The sequence below is a fragment of the Dicentrarchus labrax genome, unplaced genomic scaffold (genome assembly GCF_905237075.1).
Source record: "Dicentrarchus labrax unplaced genomic scaffold, dlabrax2021, whole genome shotgun sequence".
Classification (NCBI taxonomy): Eukaryota; Metazoa; Chordata; class Actinopteri; family Moronidae; genus Dicentrarchus; species Dicentrarchus labrax.
In genome coordinates this window covers 1-16,790 of record NW_026136764.1, presented here as the reverse complement: position 1 = coordinate 16,790, position 16,790 = coordinate 1, and the positions used below count along the sequence as shown (strand labels likewise).

The 16,790-nt window shown below is 41.8% G+C and overlaps 2 protein-coding genes across 3 annotated transcripts; both read left to right on the top strand.

The window, feature by feature from the left end:
* The first annotated feature begins 49 nt into the window (after positions 1–49).
* Positions 50–10,048, top strand: LOC127359763 (zinc finger protein 37). Of its 2 annotated transcripts, none has more exons than XM_051393873.1 (11): positions 50–367; positions 1,657–1,743; positions 1,879–2,032; positions 2,153–2,247; positions 2,783–3,015; positions 3,218–3,297; positions 3,481–3,579; positions 3,700–3,794; positions 7,235–7,467; positions 7,670–7,755; positions 7,858–10,048. In XM_051393873.1, exons 1-11 carry the CDS (start codon positions 112–114, stop codon positions 8,738–8,740), a joined length of 2,301 nt encoding a protein of 766 aa, XP_051249833.1. In that variant the 5' UTR covers positions 50–111; the 3' UTR covers positions 8,741–10,048. The 2 variants fall into 2 exon arrangements, with proteins under 2 accessions (XP_051249833.1, XP_051249832.1); XM_051393872.1 differs by having other exon boundaries at positions 7,837–10,048.
* Positions 10,049–11,216: 1,168 nt separating this feature from the next.
* LOC127359762 (uncharacterized) lies at positions 11,217–16,753 on the top strand (the record flags this gene model as incomplete). The annotated part of the gene is made up of 9 exons (XM_051393871.1): positions 11,217–11,564; positions 12,427–12,510; positions 12,622–12,745; positions 13,523–13,653; positions 13,764–13,990; positions 14,145–14,242; positions 14,325–14,440; positions 16,282–16,508; positions 16,656–16,753. Coding segments are annotated over exons 1-9 (1,331 nt in total), but the record flags the coding sequence as incomplete, so codon positions are not given.
* Positions 16,754–16,790: the final 37 nt, after the last annotated feature.

The following is a 16,790-nucleotide window of genomic DNA, read 5'->3' as shown; positions in this document are numbered from 1 at the left end:
TCGGTTTGTGGAAGAATCCGGAGCGGAACTTTTGGTGCGGACGCTTGCGCATGCGCATCACCAAGAAACCGCTGAAGTTCTGTGGTGAAAGTTTTTACTCTCCGGAAGGAAATGGCGGCAGTGAACGAGCTGCTGGTGTCCGCGGGGGATCCGGTGGATCCGGTGGACTGTAAACCGACCAGAGCGGAGATACTGAGAGGAATCGTTACCGACAAACTGACCGCCGCCGCGCGGGAGATCTTAGCGGTGGTCGAGAGAACCGTGGCCGGGTACGAGGAGGAGACTGCGGGTCTGAGGCTGGAGGTCGACCGGCAGAGGAAGCACCTGGAGGCTCTGCTGCTGCCGCGGGTCGCTCTCTGTAGGATCGGTGGGTCCCTTTATATCTCTGTTTATCTCTGTTTATCTCTGTTTATATCTCTGTTTATATCTCTTTATATCTCTGTTTATATCTGTTTATATCTGTTTATATCTCTGTTTATATCTCTGTTTATATCTCTTTATATCTCTTTATATCTGTTTATATCTCTGTTTATATCTCTGTTTATATCTCTGTTTATCTGTTTATATCTCTGTTTATATCTCTTTATATCTCTGTTTATATCTCTGTTTATCTGTTTATATCTCTGTTTATATCTCTTTATATCTCTGTTTATATCTCTTTATATCTCTGTTTATATCTCTGTTTATATCTGTTTATATCTGTTTATATCTGTTTATATCTCTGTTTATATCTCTGTTTATATCTCTGTTTATATCTCTGTTTATATCTGTTTATATCTCTGTTTATATCTCTGTTTATATCTGTTTATATCTCTGTTTATATCTGTTTATATCTCTGTTTATATCTCTGTTTATATCTCTGTTTATATCTCTGTTTATATCTGTTTATATCTCTGTTTATATCTGTTTATATCTCTGTTTATATCTATTTATATCTCTGTTTATATCTCTGTTTATATCTCTGTTTATCTCTTTATATATATATTTATATCTCGGTTTATATCTGTTTATATCTCTGTTTATATCTCTGTTTATATCTGTTTATATCTCTGTTTATATTTGTTTATATCTGTTTATATCTGTTTATATCTGTTTATATCTCTGTTTATATCTCTGTTTATATCTGTTTATATCTCTGTTTATATTTATTTATATCTGTTTATATCTCTTTATATCTCTGTTTATATCTCTGTTTATATCTCTGTTTATATCTGTTTATATCTCTTTTTATATCTGTTTATATCTCTGTTTATATCTGTTTATATCTCTGTTTATATCTCTTTTTATATCTCTGTTTATCTCTTTATATTTATATCTGTTTATATCTCTGTTTATATCTGTTTATATCTCTGTTTATATCTGTTTATCTTTATATCTGTTTATATCTGTTTATATCTCTGTTTATATCTTTATATATATATTTATATCTCTGTTTATATCTGTTTATCTTTATATCTTTTTATATCTGTTTATATCTGTTTATCTGTTTATGTTTATATCTGTTTATATCTCTTGGACCAGGTCCAGATCCAAACCCACTAACCCTAGACCTGTCAGATCTGGACTTGGAGTCCGCAGCAGACTCTAAATAAATAAATAAAACTTAATTACTCGGTGAGTAACGTATACTGATACCGACCTTTGTGTCTGATCCAGAGGAACCTGCATGTGAAGAGGAGGAAGAGGAGGAGGAGGAGGAGGCTGGAGGAGGTGAACTTCCTGAGGAGGAACAGCAGCACACAAGTATGTCTTCCACACTTACTCAAGTACTACTCCCCCAAATCCCACACTCGACCTTTAAATAAAATAAAAGATCTGTGGTAATAAATACTGCAAAATCAAAAGTTTGACTCTTTGTCTTTCGTTTTTTTCGTTCAGATGTGGAGGACTCGGAAAGCTGGGACGTCTCAGGCCACGTTGAGGAAGACGAGGGTGAAAATGAGGAGGAGGAGGAGTCTGCTGAGGAGCCAGTACAGAGCACGAGTCTAGATCAGGAGGATCTGAGGGACCCAGAATATCAGACAGCAACAAGGTTAAAATATAATATTTATTCTTTGTGAGGGAGAAAGAAATATTTAGTTATGTGAGACCAACACAGAACTACACTGAAGCATCGTTAACAGTTTTCATTGATTGTATAATATTCTTGCAGAGGTCAGTCTGTGAAGATGAAGGGCAGCAGACGGGATCCTCTAAAACTCAGAGTCTGTCTGTTACAGGATCACACCAATGTGCTCAAAATTGGCGGTAAGACGTGAAATGTGTCCAGTCTATAAAGCAGCTAGCTACATTTAAACCAGCACGATGTAAGTGTTGGTATTTGGTGCCCACAGTTTTAATCCCACTGTGGTAAATATGGACAGCTGTACATTTGTTATGATAAAAAACTAGCGACAACTTTGCTGAATCAGCCAAACATCAAGCAAATCCAACAACACAGGACATAGCAGACAATCCCTAAGTTACAGAGGACAGTGCTGTAGATACAGGACAGAGGTCAGTGCTGCAGATACAGGACAGAGGTCAGTGCTGTAGATACAGGGCAGAGGTCAGTGCTGTAGATACAGGGCAGAGGTCAGTGCTGTAGATACAGGACAGAGGTCAGTGATGTAGATACAGGGCAGAGGTCAGTGATGTAGATACAGGGCAGAGGTCAGTGATGTAGATACAGGGCAGAGGTCAGTGCTTTAAAGCTTCAAAATGCCATATTCTGTTCAAGAGCTTCACTATTGGGCAGTTTTGTCAGAACTTAAACGTTGTGATGAATTTTTCTGTGTATTAGTGTTGAAGTCCCCGGTTAATGAGCTGAAGTGTCCCCGAGGCCTACGGGAGCCCGACTTCCTGAACCTGCTGAGGTCCACCTTCCCTCAGGTGACCGGACAGTTTGACGTCTTCACAGTTGACGCAACCAGGAAACTGACACCACTGAAACTACAAACACTGACACCAGAAGAGATCCAAAAGTCCATCAAATCCACGGGGAAAGGAAGATCGGCTCTGTATATCCGAGCACAGGTAGATCCTCAACGTGAAACCATTTACAGCATACTGAGCCAGCACCAGTGATCAATACACACATTATTAAAGCATTAATCAAACTAACAGCAGTCAGACAACCTTATTAGACTTTGGCAGTCAGCTAAACGTGGACATTTTGAGCATTCAGCTACTAAAGGTTGAGAATTAACTCCTGTGATCAACTGTTGATTTCTTCCAGAGAGCAGAGAAAATCAACACGGAGCAACTTCCTCCTCCAGAGAGCGAAGACGAAGCCACCAGTGACGCAGGAAACGCTGAGTGAGTCAAATGAAGACGGTGGACGGTGTCTTTAGGAGCTGGGTGTTAATAATACAACCTTATATAGTTTAAAGATAGATGTTCCCAACTTGTTAATCTTTAAGCATCCTCAGTTTCACATTCTGATTGTGTCAAAGATGAAGATACATTTAAATAATTCAGCTGCTTATTTTCTTCCTTCAGTGCTGTGGACACCAACAGGGAGTCTGCTGAGGAGCCAGTACAGAGCATGAGTCTAGATCAGGAGAATCTGAGGGACCCAGAATATCAGACCGCAACAAGGTTCAAATATAATATTTATTCTTTGTGAGGGAGAAAGAAATATTTAGTTATGTGAGACCAACACAGAACTACACTGAAGCATTGTTAACAGTTTTCATTGTTTGTATAATATTCTTGCAGAGGTCAGTCTGTGAAGATGAAGGGCAGCAGACGGGATCCTCTAAAACTCAGAGTCTGTCTGTTACAGGATCACACCAATGTGCTCAAAATCGGCGGTAAGACGTGATATGTGTCCAGTCTATAAAGCAGCTAGCTACATTTAAACCAGCACGATGTAAGTGTTGGTATTTGGTGCCCACAGTTTTAATCCCACTGTGGTAAATATGGACAGCTGTACATTTGTTATGATAAAAAACTAGCGACAACTTTGCTGAATCAGCCAAACATCAAGCAAATCCAACAACACAAGACATAGCAGACAATCCCTAAGTTACAGAGGACAGTGCTGTAGATACAGGGCAGAGGACAGTGCTGTAGATACAGGGCAGAGGTCAGTACTGTAGATACAGGACAGAGGTCAGTACTGTAGATACAGGGCAGAGGTCAGTACTGTGGATACAGGGCAGAGGTCAGTGCTTTAAAGCTTCAAAATGCCATTTTCTGTTCAATTCAATTCAATTCAATTCAATTTTATTTGTATAGCGCCAATTCATAACAGAAGTTATCTCAGGACACTTTTCAAATAGAGCAGGTCTAGACCGAACTCTTTAACATTAATTACAGAGACCCAACAGTACCACCATGAGCAAGCACTTGGCGACAAGGGCAAGGAAAAACTGCCTGTTAAAAGGCAGAAACCTAGGACAGATCCTCCGGCTCAAGGTGGGTGGTCGTCTGTCTCGACCAGTTGGGGTGAGAGAGAGAGAGAGAGAGAGAGAGAGAGAGAGAGAGAGAGAGAGAGAGAGAGAGAGAGAGAGAGCGAGAGCGAGAGACAGACAGACATACAGGTGCACAGCAACAACACTATTGGCAATGGCCGTCAAGCAGGACCATGGCAGGAGGCTCCACCAGGATCCATGAGAACCTGCGAGACGAGAAAGCACAGGAACTCCGGGGAAGAAGTGGAGTTAGTAACATGCAGTAATGGGACATGAATGAGTGCAGAAAGAGAGAGGAAGAGAGTAGCTCAGTGCACCATGGGAAATCCCCCGATAGTCTAGGCCTATAGCAGCATAACTAAGGGATGGTTCAGGACTCACCTGATCCAGCCCTAACTATAAGCTTTATCAAAGAGGAATGTCTTAAGCCTGCTCTTGAATGTGGTGAGGGTGTCTGCCTCCCGAACCACAACTGGAAGCTGGTTCCACAGGAGAGGAGCTTGGTAACTGAAGGCTCTGGCTCCTGTTCTACTTTTAGAGACTATAGGAACCACAAGTAGCCCAGCATTCAGAGAACGTAATGTTCTAGTGGGGTAATAAGGTACTATGAGCTCTTTAAGATATGAAGGGGCCTGACCATGAAGAGCTTTATAGGTGAGGAGGAGGATTTTAAATTCAATTCTACATTTTATAGGGAGCCAATGCAGAGTAGCTAGTACAGGAGAGATGTGATCTCTTTTTCTAGTTCCTGTCAGTACTCGTGCTGCAGCGTTCTGAATTAATTGGAGCGTTTTAATGGACTTATTGGGGCAACCTGATAATAAAGAGTTGCAGTAATCCAGCCTTGAAGTAACAAATGCATGGATTAATTTTTCTGCATCTGTCTGTGATAGTATGTGTCTAATTTTTCTAATATTACGTAAATGAAAGAAGGCGGTCCTAGAGGTCTGCTTTATGTGGGAGTTAAATGACAAATCCTGATCAAAGATAACTCCAAGATTCCTGACAGTGGTGCTAGAGGCCAAGTTAATGCCATCTAGAGTAACTATATCTTTACACAATGAGTCTCTAAGGTTTTTGGGGCCAAGAACAAGAATTTCGTTTTTTCTGAGTTTAACATCAGAAAATTGCAGGTCATCCAGGATTTTATGTCCGTAAGACATGTTTGTAATTTAGATAATTGATTAACTTCATTGGGTTTGATTGATAGATATAACTGCGTATCATCTGCATAACAGTGAAAGTTAATGGAGTGATTCCTAATAATGTTGCCTAAAGGGAGCATATATAAAGTAAATAGTATTGGTCCAAGTACAGAACCTTGTGGAACTCCATGACTAACTTTAGTGTTTATGGAGGATTCATCGTTAACATGTACAAACTGAGAACGATCTGATAAGTATGACTTAAACCAGCTTAGGGCAGTTCCTTTAATGCCAATTTGATGCTCAAGTCTCTCTAAAAGAATATTATGGTCAATGGTGTCAAATGCAGCACTAAGATCTAATAATACAAGTACAGAGACAAGTCCATTGTCAGAAGCAGTCAGAAGGTCATTATTAACTTTAACCAGAGCTGTCTCTGTGCTATGATGAACTCTAAATCCTGACTGAAAATCCTCAAATAAGCTATTGTTATGTAGAAAGTCACACAACTCTTTGGCGACTACTTTCTCCAGAATCTTAGAGAGGAAGGGGAGGTTAGAAATCGGTCTATAGTTGGCTAAAACCCCTGGGTCAAGAGTGGACTTTTTAAGAAGGGGTTTAATTACAGCTACTTTAAAGGACTGTGGTACATATCCTGATAATAAAGAAAGATTAATCATATCCAGTAAAGAAGTGCCAATTAAGGGAACAACTTCTTTAAGCAGCCTAGTTGGGATCGGGTCTAATAGACAGGTTGATGGCTTCGATGAAGAAATGATTGAAGTTAACTGATGAAGATCGATAGCAGAAAAACAGTCTAAATATATATCTAAGTTTACATTGACAGAAGTCCCTGAACTTGGAGAACCACTGATAACTGTTGATGGCAGTTGGTGGTTAATTTTTTCTCTAATAGTAATAATTTTATTATAGAAGAAGCTCATGAAGTCATTGCTACTTAAGTTTATGGGGATATGTGGCTCGATAGAGCTGTGACTCTCTGTCAGCCTGGCTACAGTGCTGAAGAGGAACCTAGGGTTATTCTTATTTTCTTCTATTAGTGCTGAATAATAGGCTCCTCTGGCATTACGGAGGGCCTTTCTATAGGTTTTAAGATTATCTTGCCAAATTGAGCGATATTCTGATAATTTGGAAGAGCGCCATTTCCTTTCAGATTTCCTAGCTATTTGTTTTAACTGGCGGGTTTGGTGGTTGTACCACGGTGCTAGTCTCCTATGTTTTAATAATTTCCTTTTTATAGGAGCGATAGAGTCTAATGTTGATCGTAGTGAGCCTGCAGCACTATCAACAAGATTATCAATTTGGGAGGGACTAAAGTCGTTATAGGACTCTGTTAAATTCAGACATGGCATTGAATTAAACACTGAAGGAATGTCCTCCTTAAATTTAGCTACAGCACTGTCAGATAAACATCTGCTGTAGGAAGTTTTGCCTAATGGCTTATAATCTAATAGTATGAATTCAAAAGTTATTAAATAATGGTCAGATAGGAAAGGATTATGTGGGAAGACTATTAAATGTTCAATATCAATGCCATATGATAAAACAAGGTCAAGAGTGTGATTAAAACAATGAGTTGGTTTATTTACACTCTGACAGAAAGACAAGAGCTTCACTATTGGGCAGTTTTGTCAGAACTTGAACGTTGTGATTAATTTTTCTGTGTGTTAGTGTTGAAGTCCCCGGTTAATGAGCTGAAGTGTCCCCGAGGCCTACGGGAGCCCGACTTCTTGAACCTGCTGAGGTCCACCTTCCCTCAGGTGACCGGACAGTTTGACGTCTTCACAGTTGACGCAACCAGGAAACTGACACCACTGAAACTACAAACACTGACACCAGAAGAGATCCAAAGGTCCATCAAATCCACGGGGAAAGGAAGATCGGCTCTGTATATCCGAGCACAGGTAGATCCTCAAAGTGAAACCATTTACAGCATACTGAGCCAGCACCAGTGATCAATACACACATTATTAAAGCATTAATCAAACTAACAGCAGTCAGACAACCTTATCAGACTTTGGCAGTTAGCTAAACGTGGACATTTTGATCATTCAGCTATCAAAGGTTGAGAATTAACTCCTGTGATCAACTGTTGATTTCTTCCAGAGAGCAGAGAAATCGCTGATCAACACGGAGCAACTTCCTTCTCCAGAGAGCGAAGACGAAGCCACCAGTGACGCAGGAAACACTGAGTGAGTCAAGTGAAGACGGTGGACGGTGTCTTTAGGAGCTGGGTGTTAATAATGCAACCTTATATAATTTAAATAATTCAGCTGCTTATCTTCTTCCTTCAGTTCTGTGAACACCAACAGAACCGATCGTCTGTCCAACAACTCGAGACGGCAACAACAGATTGAAACAGCGGAGGACGGAGAACAACGCGGATTATCGGATGACTTTAGCACCCTTTCTCCTGCTGAGAGCGACGGGGACAACGAAGAAGACGAAGAGGAAGAGGTGGAAGAAGATGGCAGAGATGACGACTGGAAACCAGACAGGAAAGAGGAAGGGCTGAGTGACGGCGAAGCTGAAGTGAACTCATCGAAGACGGCGAGGAGGAGGCGAGTCGATCATTCAGGTGTAAAAACAAAGAGAAGGAAGCAGATGCAGTTGTCTCTGAAGGCGGCGACCGATGGCGGCGACGCTCCGTCCTGTAAAGTCTGCGGAGCGCTGCACAGGTCAAAGACCATGCTGATTAAACACGCCTTGAGTCACGTGGACGACTCAGAGTGGCGTTGTGGAGTGTGTGGAGAACATTCAGAGTCTGCTGAGGAGCTGAGGAGCCATCTCGAAAGTCACCAGAAAACCCACAGCTGCAACATCTGCGGAAAGTCTTTCCTCACTGTCGGCAGCCTGGAGAGACATGCTACTCTGCACACGGGAGAGAAACCGTACAAATGTGACATCTGCCATAAAGCGTATGCACATAAGGCAGGTTTAAGGAACCACTGGTGGGAACATGTGGAGGATAAACCCCACAAATGTGACGTCTGCAGTCAGTCTTTTGCTTTCAAACAGCAGCTGAGGGTTCACAGCAGCACCCACACAGGGGAGAAGCCGTACCGCTGCGACGTATGCGGGAAATGTGTCACTGACTTTCGAGCTTTATCCCGACACAAGTTGGGTCACAGCGGGGAAAACGCTACGCCTGTCAGGTCTGTGGGAAGAGATTTTTAATTCCAGCCAAAGTGAAAGAACATGCGAAAATTCACACGGCCCGAGACCGAACGTACCTCTGCGACGTTTGCTGCAAAATGTTTCACACGCGAGGTCAGCTGAAGGTTCACATGAAAACACACAGCGAGGAGAAGATCATGTGCAGCGAATGCGGCAAAGGCTTGTCGGGTCGAGGAGCTCTGAGGAGACACATGATGATCCACACTGGGGAAAGACCGTACAAGTGCTCGGAGTGTGGGCGAACCTTTAACACTCAGAGTATTCTCAGAGCACATCTGAAAACACACTCTGACGTCAAACAGTTTGTCTGCGGGGTTTGTGGGAAAGCGTGCGCTCGCAAATATTACCTGACGGTCCACATGAGGACCCACAATGGAGAGAAACCGTACCAGTGCAGCCTCTGCGACAAAGCCTTCACTCAGAGCCACTGTCTGAAAACACACATGAGGAGCCATCAAGGGGAAGAGACGTCAGCACTGGATGGACTGAAGTCCTGAAAGGGTCTGTTCCTTTTCTACATAAAGAAAACACAACAGAACGTGTTCCTTAAAGCTCAGTAAGCCTTGTGTGGACGAGGCTTGTTAATAACGGAGCAATCAAACAGCGTGGCACTAAGTGTTCACTGTAGCTTCATCAGGTCTGTGCTGGTGAAATAAAACTGTATCTGCAGCAGAGAGCGTCAGTGTGTCTCTGCAGTGTGACTGTCGACTGTACAGGACGGACACAGCGAGGGAAGATTGTCACTACTGAATCAATCTATCAGCTGATAGTGTTAATGTCCCGATCTGATCTCAACAATCTGTATCGCTGCCGATCAGTGCGTTCTTTATCTGATCGGTGTCGGCTATGTTGAGCTCTACTGATCCGATCTTTTGTTTTACGTTAGCTGTTTTATGTGCCTCTGCTCGGAGGAGAGACAGCGGGAGAGATCTGACACAACCAGACTCAACAGGCTACTGAAAGAGAAACAAAATACAATAAATAATAATAATTAATTGATGTAATCGGTTGCAGTATAATAGTTACTGAACTAAAAGTTGCGGGGAGAGTCAGCGAGTGGACGACTGCTGTTTAATTACAGCTTCAATAAACGGAGCGAGTCGGTATGTGACAAAGAAACTAGAAACTAAAGACACAGAAAGGTTGATTGTTATTGTCTGTCAGCTGTTACATTATCATCCTGTTGTGTCCTGATGCGACTGCGTTTCTGTGGTTTATTGTATGTTAAATGTTTTTTCTACTGAATAAAATCATTGATCGTTGTTTGTTTGGTGGTAAAATATTAATAAAGTAAATATTCTAAATGCCTCCAAGTTTGATGTTTGCTGGACCACTTTGTTGTGAGTTAATAAAATGTGACTTTAAACTGAGCTGCATTAACACATATTGTTATAATAAAGGTGGAAAAGCAGTTTTTTAAAGTAAAGTATTTGTTCTTTAATCCAACATTAAACATTATAACTCAGTAAAGCACGGGGACACTTTTGTACGTTGCACCAGAACATAAAACTGTAGTATAATATAAAATGTTCACTTCACATTATTTAACGTTTTTATACTAAACATGTAAAGTTATACTCTGGAATTACTAAAGTTTACTACATTTATTACATAGTTTAAGTGATATATATGTCAGCCATTAATAGTAATAATATTACTTTACAGTAACTAGAAGTGTAATTAGTTACATTACTTTTGTTGTCTCCTGATCTGAAATCCAACAATTAAATTTACACCATTGATTCATTTTTATGATCGTGGAGGAAATATTACATTACTTTGATTTTAACAAAGAAAACTGAATTTAATCCTCATAAATCTTTTGTTGGGATTATCATAAAGGTAATTATAACTAGTAATGTAACTAATTACTGTTGGCAGGGAGGAATAAGTAAAGTAATCAAGAGTATTAGATTACATTTTTTGAGTAACTTTATCGTCAATAGGTCAAAATATTGATAAATGTGTCTGAATTAAAGCCAGAAGAGATAATCTCATCAGTTCCCAGAAGTACGGAAGCCCATTACTGCCAATGTAACAGAGAGAAAGTAAATCATTAAAATATTGACAAACTTTAAATATTTTGACTTAATATCTTAAAATATTTATATATTTTTATATTTATATTTTACCCCCCTTATTTTTCTGAGTTATTCTTTTCCTTGTCATTCTTTTTCTGTTTTTCGTGGTAATGAATGCGTTCATTGTTTCAAATACTCTCTAAACTCACCAATAAACAATTACTCTGAAAAACAAACCAAAAAAATTGTTTTCAGGTGAATTTAATACGCTTCCATAAATATTGACTTTGTGATATTAAGTCATTATATTGTAAAAGTTTTTTTTATTCTTCACATTGGCAGAAATGAGCTTCCGTACAGGCAGCGACAGAATAATTTAGAATAAACTATAAATTACTTTAATTTGTACCTTCAGCTCCATCTTCCGTTGGTTCCAGAGAGAAACGTTCCTCTTTGGTTCATGTTTCCACTCGGACATAATTTCTGTCTGCACCGTCTCCAAACATTCCCGCGTATTTCTGCCGGTAACAACACTTCCGTGCGGTGATGATGCTGCGCCGGAGCCGGTGACAACAACATGGAGGCTGACACCGGGGACGGGAGCGTGTCCACGGCCGAGATGCTGAGAGGAGTCGTGGCCGAGAAACTGACCGCCGCCGCGCGGGAGATCTTAGCGGTGGTCGAGAGAACCGTGGCCGGGTACGAGGAGGAGACTGCGGGTCTGAGGCTGGAGGTCGACCGGCAGAGGAAGCACCTGGAGGCTCTGCTGTCCATCTCCGCTGAGATCAAACTGGAGGCAGCAGGTCGGTGTCCGGATGAATGTCTGCCGGTAGCACCGCGATGTGTCCTCTCCGCAGAGAGAACCGGAAAGACGAACCTGGTTTAGAAAAACGTTAATTAAATGTTTCTTTGCTAACGATAAAACTCACCGACGTCTACGGACTCAGTATAAGAACTGTTAATATCACTCATAAATTCGGCCACCATTCAAACTCACTGTCTGCTATACAACGTAAAATAAACGGTACAAAGTCCTCATGACCACGTTTAAATTGGACAAATCCAGCGGTAGAAAGTGAATTTACTCAAGTGCAGTTTTGAATGGAAAACCTGGAAATTCACAGACTACTTTTCTAGTCATGGAAACACCTGGAAATGGATTAAAATGACCAAATACACTGTAAATAATATATGCTGTGTTTGATCCTGTGCTTACGACCTCTGATTTAATTACATATTATATCATATATAACAGTAAAGCGACTACCGATAAACTGTAAACAGTGAACTCAATGACAGTTTGTATAAAACCAGAGATTTGGATTATTTTTTAGCAGATAATTTCCTGTGAATATTGATCAGAGGTGAGTTTTACGGATATTATTAATTTAATAATAACTTAATAGGATTATTCTTTGCCAGATTCAGTGTTTTCTTCTCCCTGGTGCTCGTTCTATTAGTTCTTTGGTTCTTTTTTAAAGCATGATGATGAGTTCAAGGCCTACTGTGTGGATTTTTAAAGGTTTCTAACATGCTTTAAAATCAAAAACTCCTTGCGACGCCTTTCTTGGCCTCCTGAATATTTGTATTCATGTGATTCAGCAGCAGATTTCTGATCATGATCTTGTTTTCATTGATCAACCCTGCTGTCTGTCTCTGATCCAGATGACCAGTTTCCTGTCTGTGAGCCGGCGGCTGGAGGAGGAACCGAACTCCCCGAAGAGGAACAGCGGCACAAACAGGAGCCGAGTACGTTTGTTTTTATTTATTGTTGTGAAGAATCAAACCTTCACCTCCTGTATTTAATAAAGGAGGCATTAAACAGGTAGTTCTGACCCCGTTGTCCCGCTATGTGTCCAGGTGTGGAAGACAGCTGGAGTCTGGGCCTCGTCTGCTCCACTGAGGAACGGATGGAGGAGGATGAAGAGGATGAAGAGGAGCATCCGGAACATCTCACAGAACCAGATGGTGAAGAATCATCAAGGTTAGAAGTTCCTACAGTCATCAATCACACTACACGTATCAGAAACCTCAGAGATCGGCATCCATCACCCAAACAAACCAACACAAATATACAGAACTTCCTGTGTTGTGTTTGTTCAGGGAGAAGTTATCGAGACTCGTTAGAGCTGGTTTATAATCAGAGTTCTCCTCGAAACTTATAGACTACTTTTACTTTCATCCAAACACCTGGAAATTCATTAAAATGACCAAATATCCTGGAAATGTTTTAATTGTACTTTGGTCTCTGTCACTCTGATTTGTATTCAGTTAGAAACCGTTCTGAACCTGCATCAGTAAACAAGGAGGTTAAAATGTGTCGATATTAGAAATAAATCATATGATCACCTGCTGTCCTGTATTGAAGTGACTAATGAATCTTCTATGAAGCCACCTGAGCCGCAGTGTAACAGTGTACTGCAGGGTCAGATAGCACCACCTAGTGGCGATCTCAGTGATTGCACAATTAAAAAGTAAACAAAATTATTACATTTATTCTTATGTCGTCAATCAGAACATCATAAACTCAGGTACAGGTAGTGTGGCTCCAACGTGTGTTGACAAAGAAAACTCAAAAATAATAAAGAGTGGGAACTGGAACTGTTGTCATAGCAATGCGTTATTGATCCCAAACCAAGTTTGGTGTATTGGCGGCGAGTCGTTGTTGATCATGGCGAAGAGTTTTGGTGTGAAACGCCCAAATCAGCAACCACACAGTGAGACTGAATCCTAAAGACAGCATCATGTCTTCTTTCTTCAGGTTTTTGACTCCCACAGTTCAGTCTGACAGGAGGAGTGCTGACGGACCTGCGATCAGGGAATCAGAGGACCACATAGACCTCAGGATCCGCATCCTGCAGGACTATCAGATCGATGTGCTCTCACCCCACGGTAAATTTAATCAGTCAGTCGGTAAAACTTTCCCAAGAATTGAACCAGTGTTGTCAGCTGGTGGTCTTTAGTAACGGCCGTGCTAACTGAAAGCTGTCTTTGTGTTTCAGCGTATACGAAGTTTCCGCTTCTGGAGCTGCAGTGTCCTCGTGGGATGCAGGAGGCGGACTTCCTGGACCTGCTGAGGTCCACCTTCCCTCAACTGGCTGCTCAGGAAACTTTTGACCTCTTCTTAACTGACAAAATGAAGAAACTACACCCACTCAGAGTGGAGACTCTGACACCAGAGGAGATCTGTAAGACCACTGGACGTGCAACCCTCTTCATCCGACTGAAGGTACTTTATCTGCTGCACCAGTTTAACCTCAGAGATGAGATCTGTTCTCTGCAGCCCTCAACTTCTGTCTTATTTTGACTTATTTGTTATAGGTCAAAATAACAAATATCCTTTGTAAAGTATTTGGTTTGTTTTTGGTGGGAACTTGTTTTAGCTTCCTGAGGGAGTCCAGCCACAAGAGATTGAACCTCTGCACAGAGAAGATGCTGCTCCAGATTCTCCGTCCACAGATCAAACCGGACTGAACACGAGGTAAAAACACAAGGAGCAGCTTCTCTGTAGGAGTGAGAACAAGTGTATTTCTCTTCTGATCCTTTATGTTATTGTCACCCAGAGTTCAGTCTGACAAGAGGAAGCCCAGCAGACGTCATAGGAGTGAACCTCCGAACCTAATAGATCTCAGAATCTGCATCCTGGAGGACTCTCGGATCAATATGCTCTCAAACAAAGGTAAATGTACTCAGTCACTCTGTCTTGAGTCCTTCGATAAGAAGTTAAAGAGTAATTTCTGTAATTTTAAAGTTGGGGTTCTTCTTCTTCCTGTCACTGATTAACGGCAGACTGGAGGAATCGTTGGTTTATATGCTGCCTGTAAGGGCCACTTAATCCCCGTTACCTACAGTACTGTAGATAAACAAGTACCGTCATGTTTTCAGAATTTTGGCTCATGACGGTTCACGTTACATCTCCACTTCAAAGCCCCAATAATGGTATTTTGGACCTTCCCTACTTGTACAGTACTTATAAACTTCTGAATATCTGTTGCTTTCCGTCACACTTCAGAGAGATCACTTAGATAAAGTATCAAACAGCTCTTACAGCTTTCTCGTCTCGCAGGTTCTTGTCGATCCTGGTGGAGCCTCCTGCCATGGTCCTGCTAGATTGCCGTTGCCATTACTGTTGTTGCTATGCGTCTGTCTGTCTGTCTGTCTGTCTCTCTCTCTCTCTCTCTCTCTCTCTCTCTCTCTCTCTCTCTCTCTCTCTCTCTCTCTCTACCCCAACTGGTCGAGACAGACGACCACCCACCTAGAGCCGGAGGATCTGTCCTAGGTTTCTGCCTCTTAACAGGCAGTTTTTCCTTGCCCTTGTCGCCAAGTGCTTGCTCATGGTGGTACTGTTGGGTCTCTGTAATTAATGTTATAAAGAGTTCGGTCTAGACCTGCTCTATTTGAAAAGTGTCCTGAGATAACTTCTGTTATGAATTGGCGCTATACAAATAAAATTGAATTGAATTGAATTCAGGTCCGGAGACATCGGGCCACCTGACTGCCTGAGCGTGTAGAATCCGTGGCAGAGGTCACAGGTGAGAGACATCGCTCTGATTGGCTTTTCAGCTGAAGTGAATCGGTGCACGAGATGAGAAACAGAAGCGAGCAAAGCAGCAAATGACTTCATCAAAAGGAAAAACTAAAGCTTCAACTTCATCTCAGCTGTTTGTTCAAATTCAGAGATATTTAGACAACAAGAAGCTGTTTTACGAAACCGTCTGAGCGAGCGAACCTTGATCCAACGGGCTGTTTTCTTATATCAGCTGTCCGAGGACTCCTGCTGTTCTTTCTCAATGAGGAATCCAGACTACCGCCACCTGCTGGTATGGAGACTTATTAACTCCTGTGCAGGCGAAGAACGTACGTTATAGTTGTCTGTTCGCTGTAGTCAGTTCAGCGTGTTCTAGTATCACTGTTTGGCCGAGACGCAGGCGACGCAACTCCACTTAAGTCACCACTAGTTCTTTGACGTTGATTTGGTGTGTTGGGGCCTTTAGGGACAGACGGACAACCCTCTCTTGAAAGAAGCCAACCCTTTCTGTGGCATCTGGCATTTAGCCAAATAAAATTTTAAAAACTTGTCAGACTCAGAACCAGACCGCCTCGGCTTACTGAGAATAGAGTTTTTGAAGCAGATAAACTTTCAGTCGTGTCTCTGTATAAACAAAGTGATGCAGTAAACAGTTGGTGACCAGCAGCCACAACTGTGTCAAGAATTTAAACAGTATAATTTTTAATATAGTTTTATTTGTAGAGCGCCAATTCATAACAGAAGTTATCTCAACAGGTCTTGACCGTACTCGTTTTAACATTATTTACAGAGACCCAACAGTTCCCACAATGAGCAAGACCTTGGTGACAGGGGCAAGGACAAACGTTCTTTGAGGAGGCAGTAACCTCGAGCAGACCCCGGCTCTGTTTAATCAGTCGGTCGGTAAAACTTTCCCAAGAATTGAACCAGTGTTGTCAACTGGTGGTCTTTAGTAGCAGCCAAGCTAACTGAAAGCCGTCTTTGTGTTTCAGTGTATAAGAAGTTCCCGCTTCTGGAGCTGCAGTGTACTCGTGGGATGCAGGAGGCGGACTTCCTGGACCTGCTGAGGTCCACCTTCCCTCAACTGGCTGCTCAGGAAACGTTTGACTTCTTCACATGTGGCACAAAGAAGATACTGCAGCCGTTCAGAGTGGAGACTCTGACACCAGAGGAGATCTGTAAGACCACTGGACGTTCAACCATCTACATCCGACTGAAGGTACTTTATCAGTAGCACCAGTTTAACCTCAGAGACAAGATCTGTTCTCTGCAGCCCTCAACTTCTGTCTTATTACTCCAGAAAGGTCAAAATAACAAATATCCATTGTAAAGTATTTGGTTTATTTTTGGTGGGAACTTGTTTTAGTCGCCTGAGGGAGTCCAGCCCCGAGAGAAAGAAGCTCTGCACAGAGAAGATGCTGCTCCAGATTCTCAGTCCACAGATAAAACCGGACTGAACATGAGGTAAAAACACAAAGAGCAGCTTCTCTGTACGAGAGAG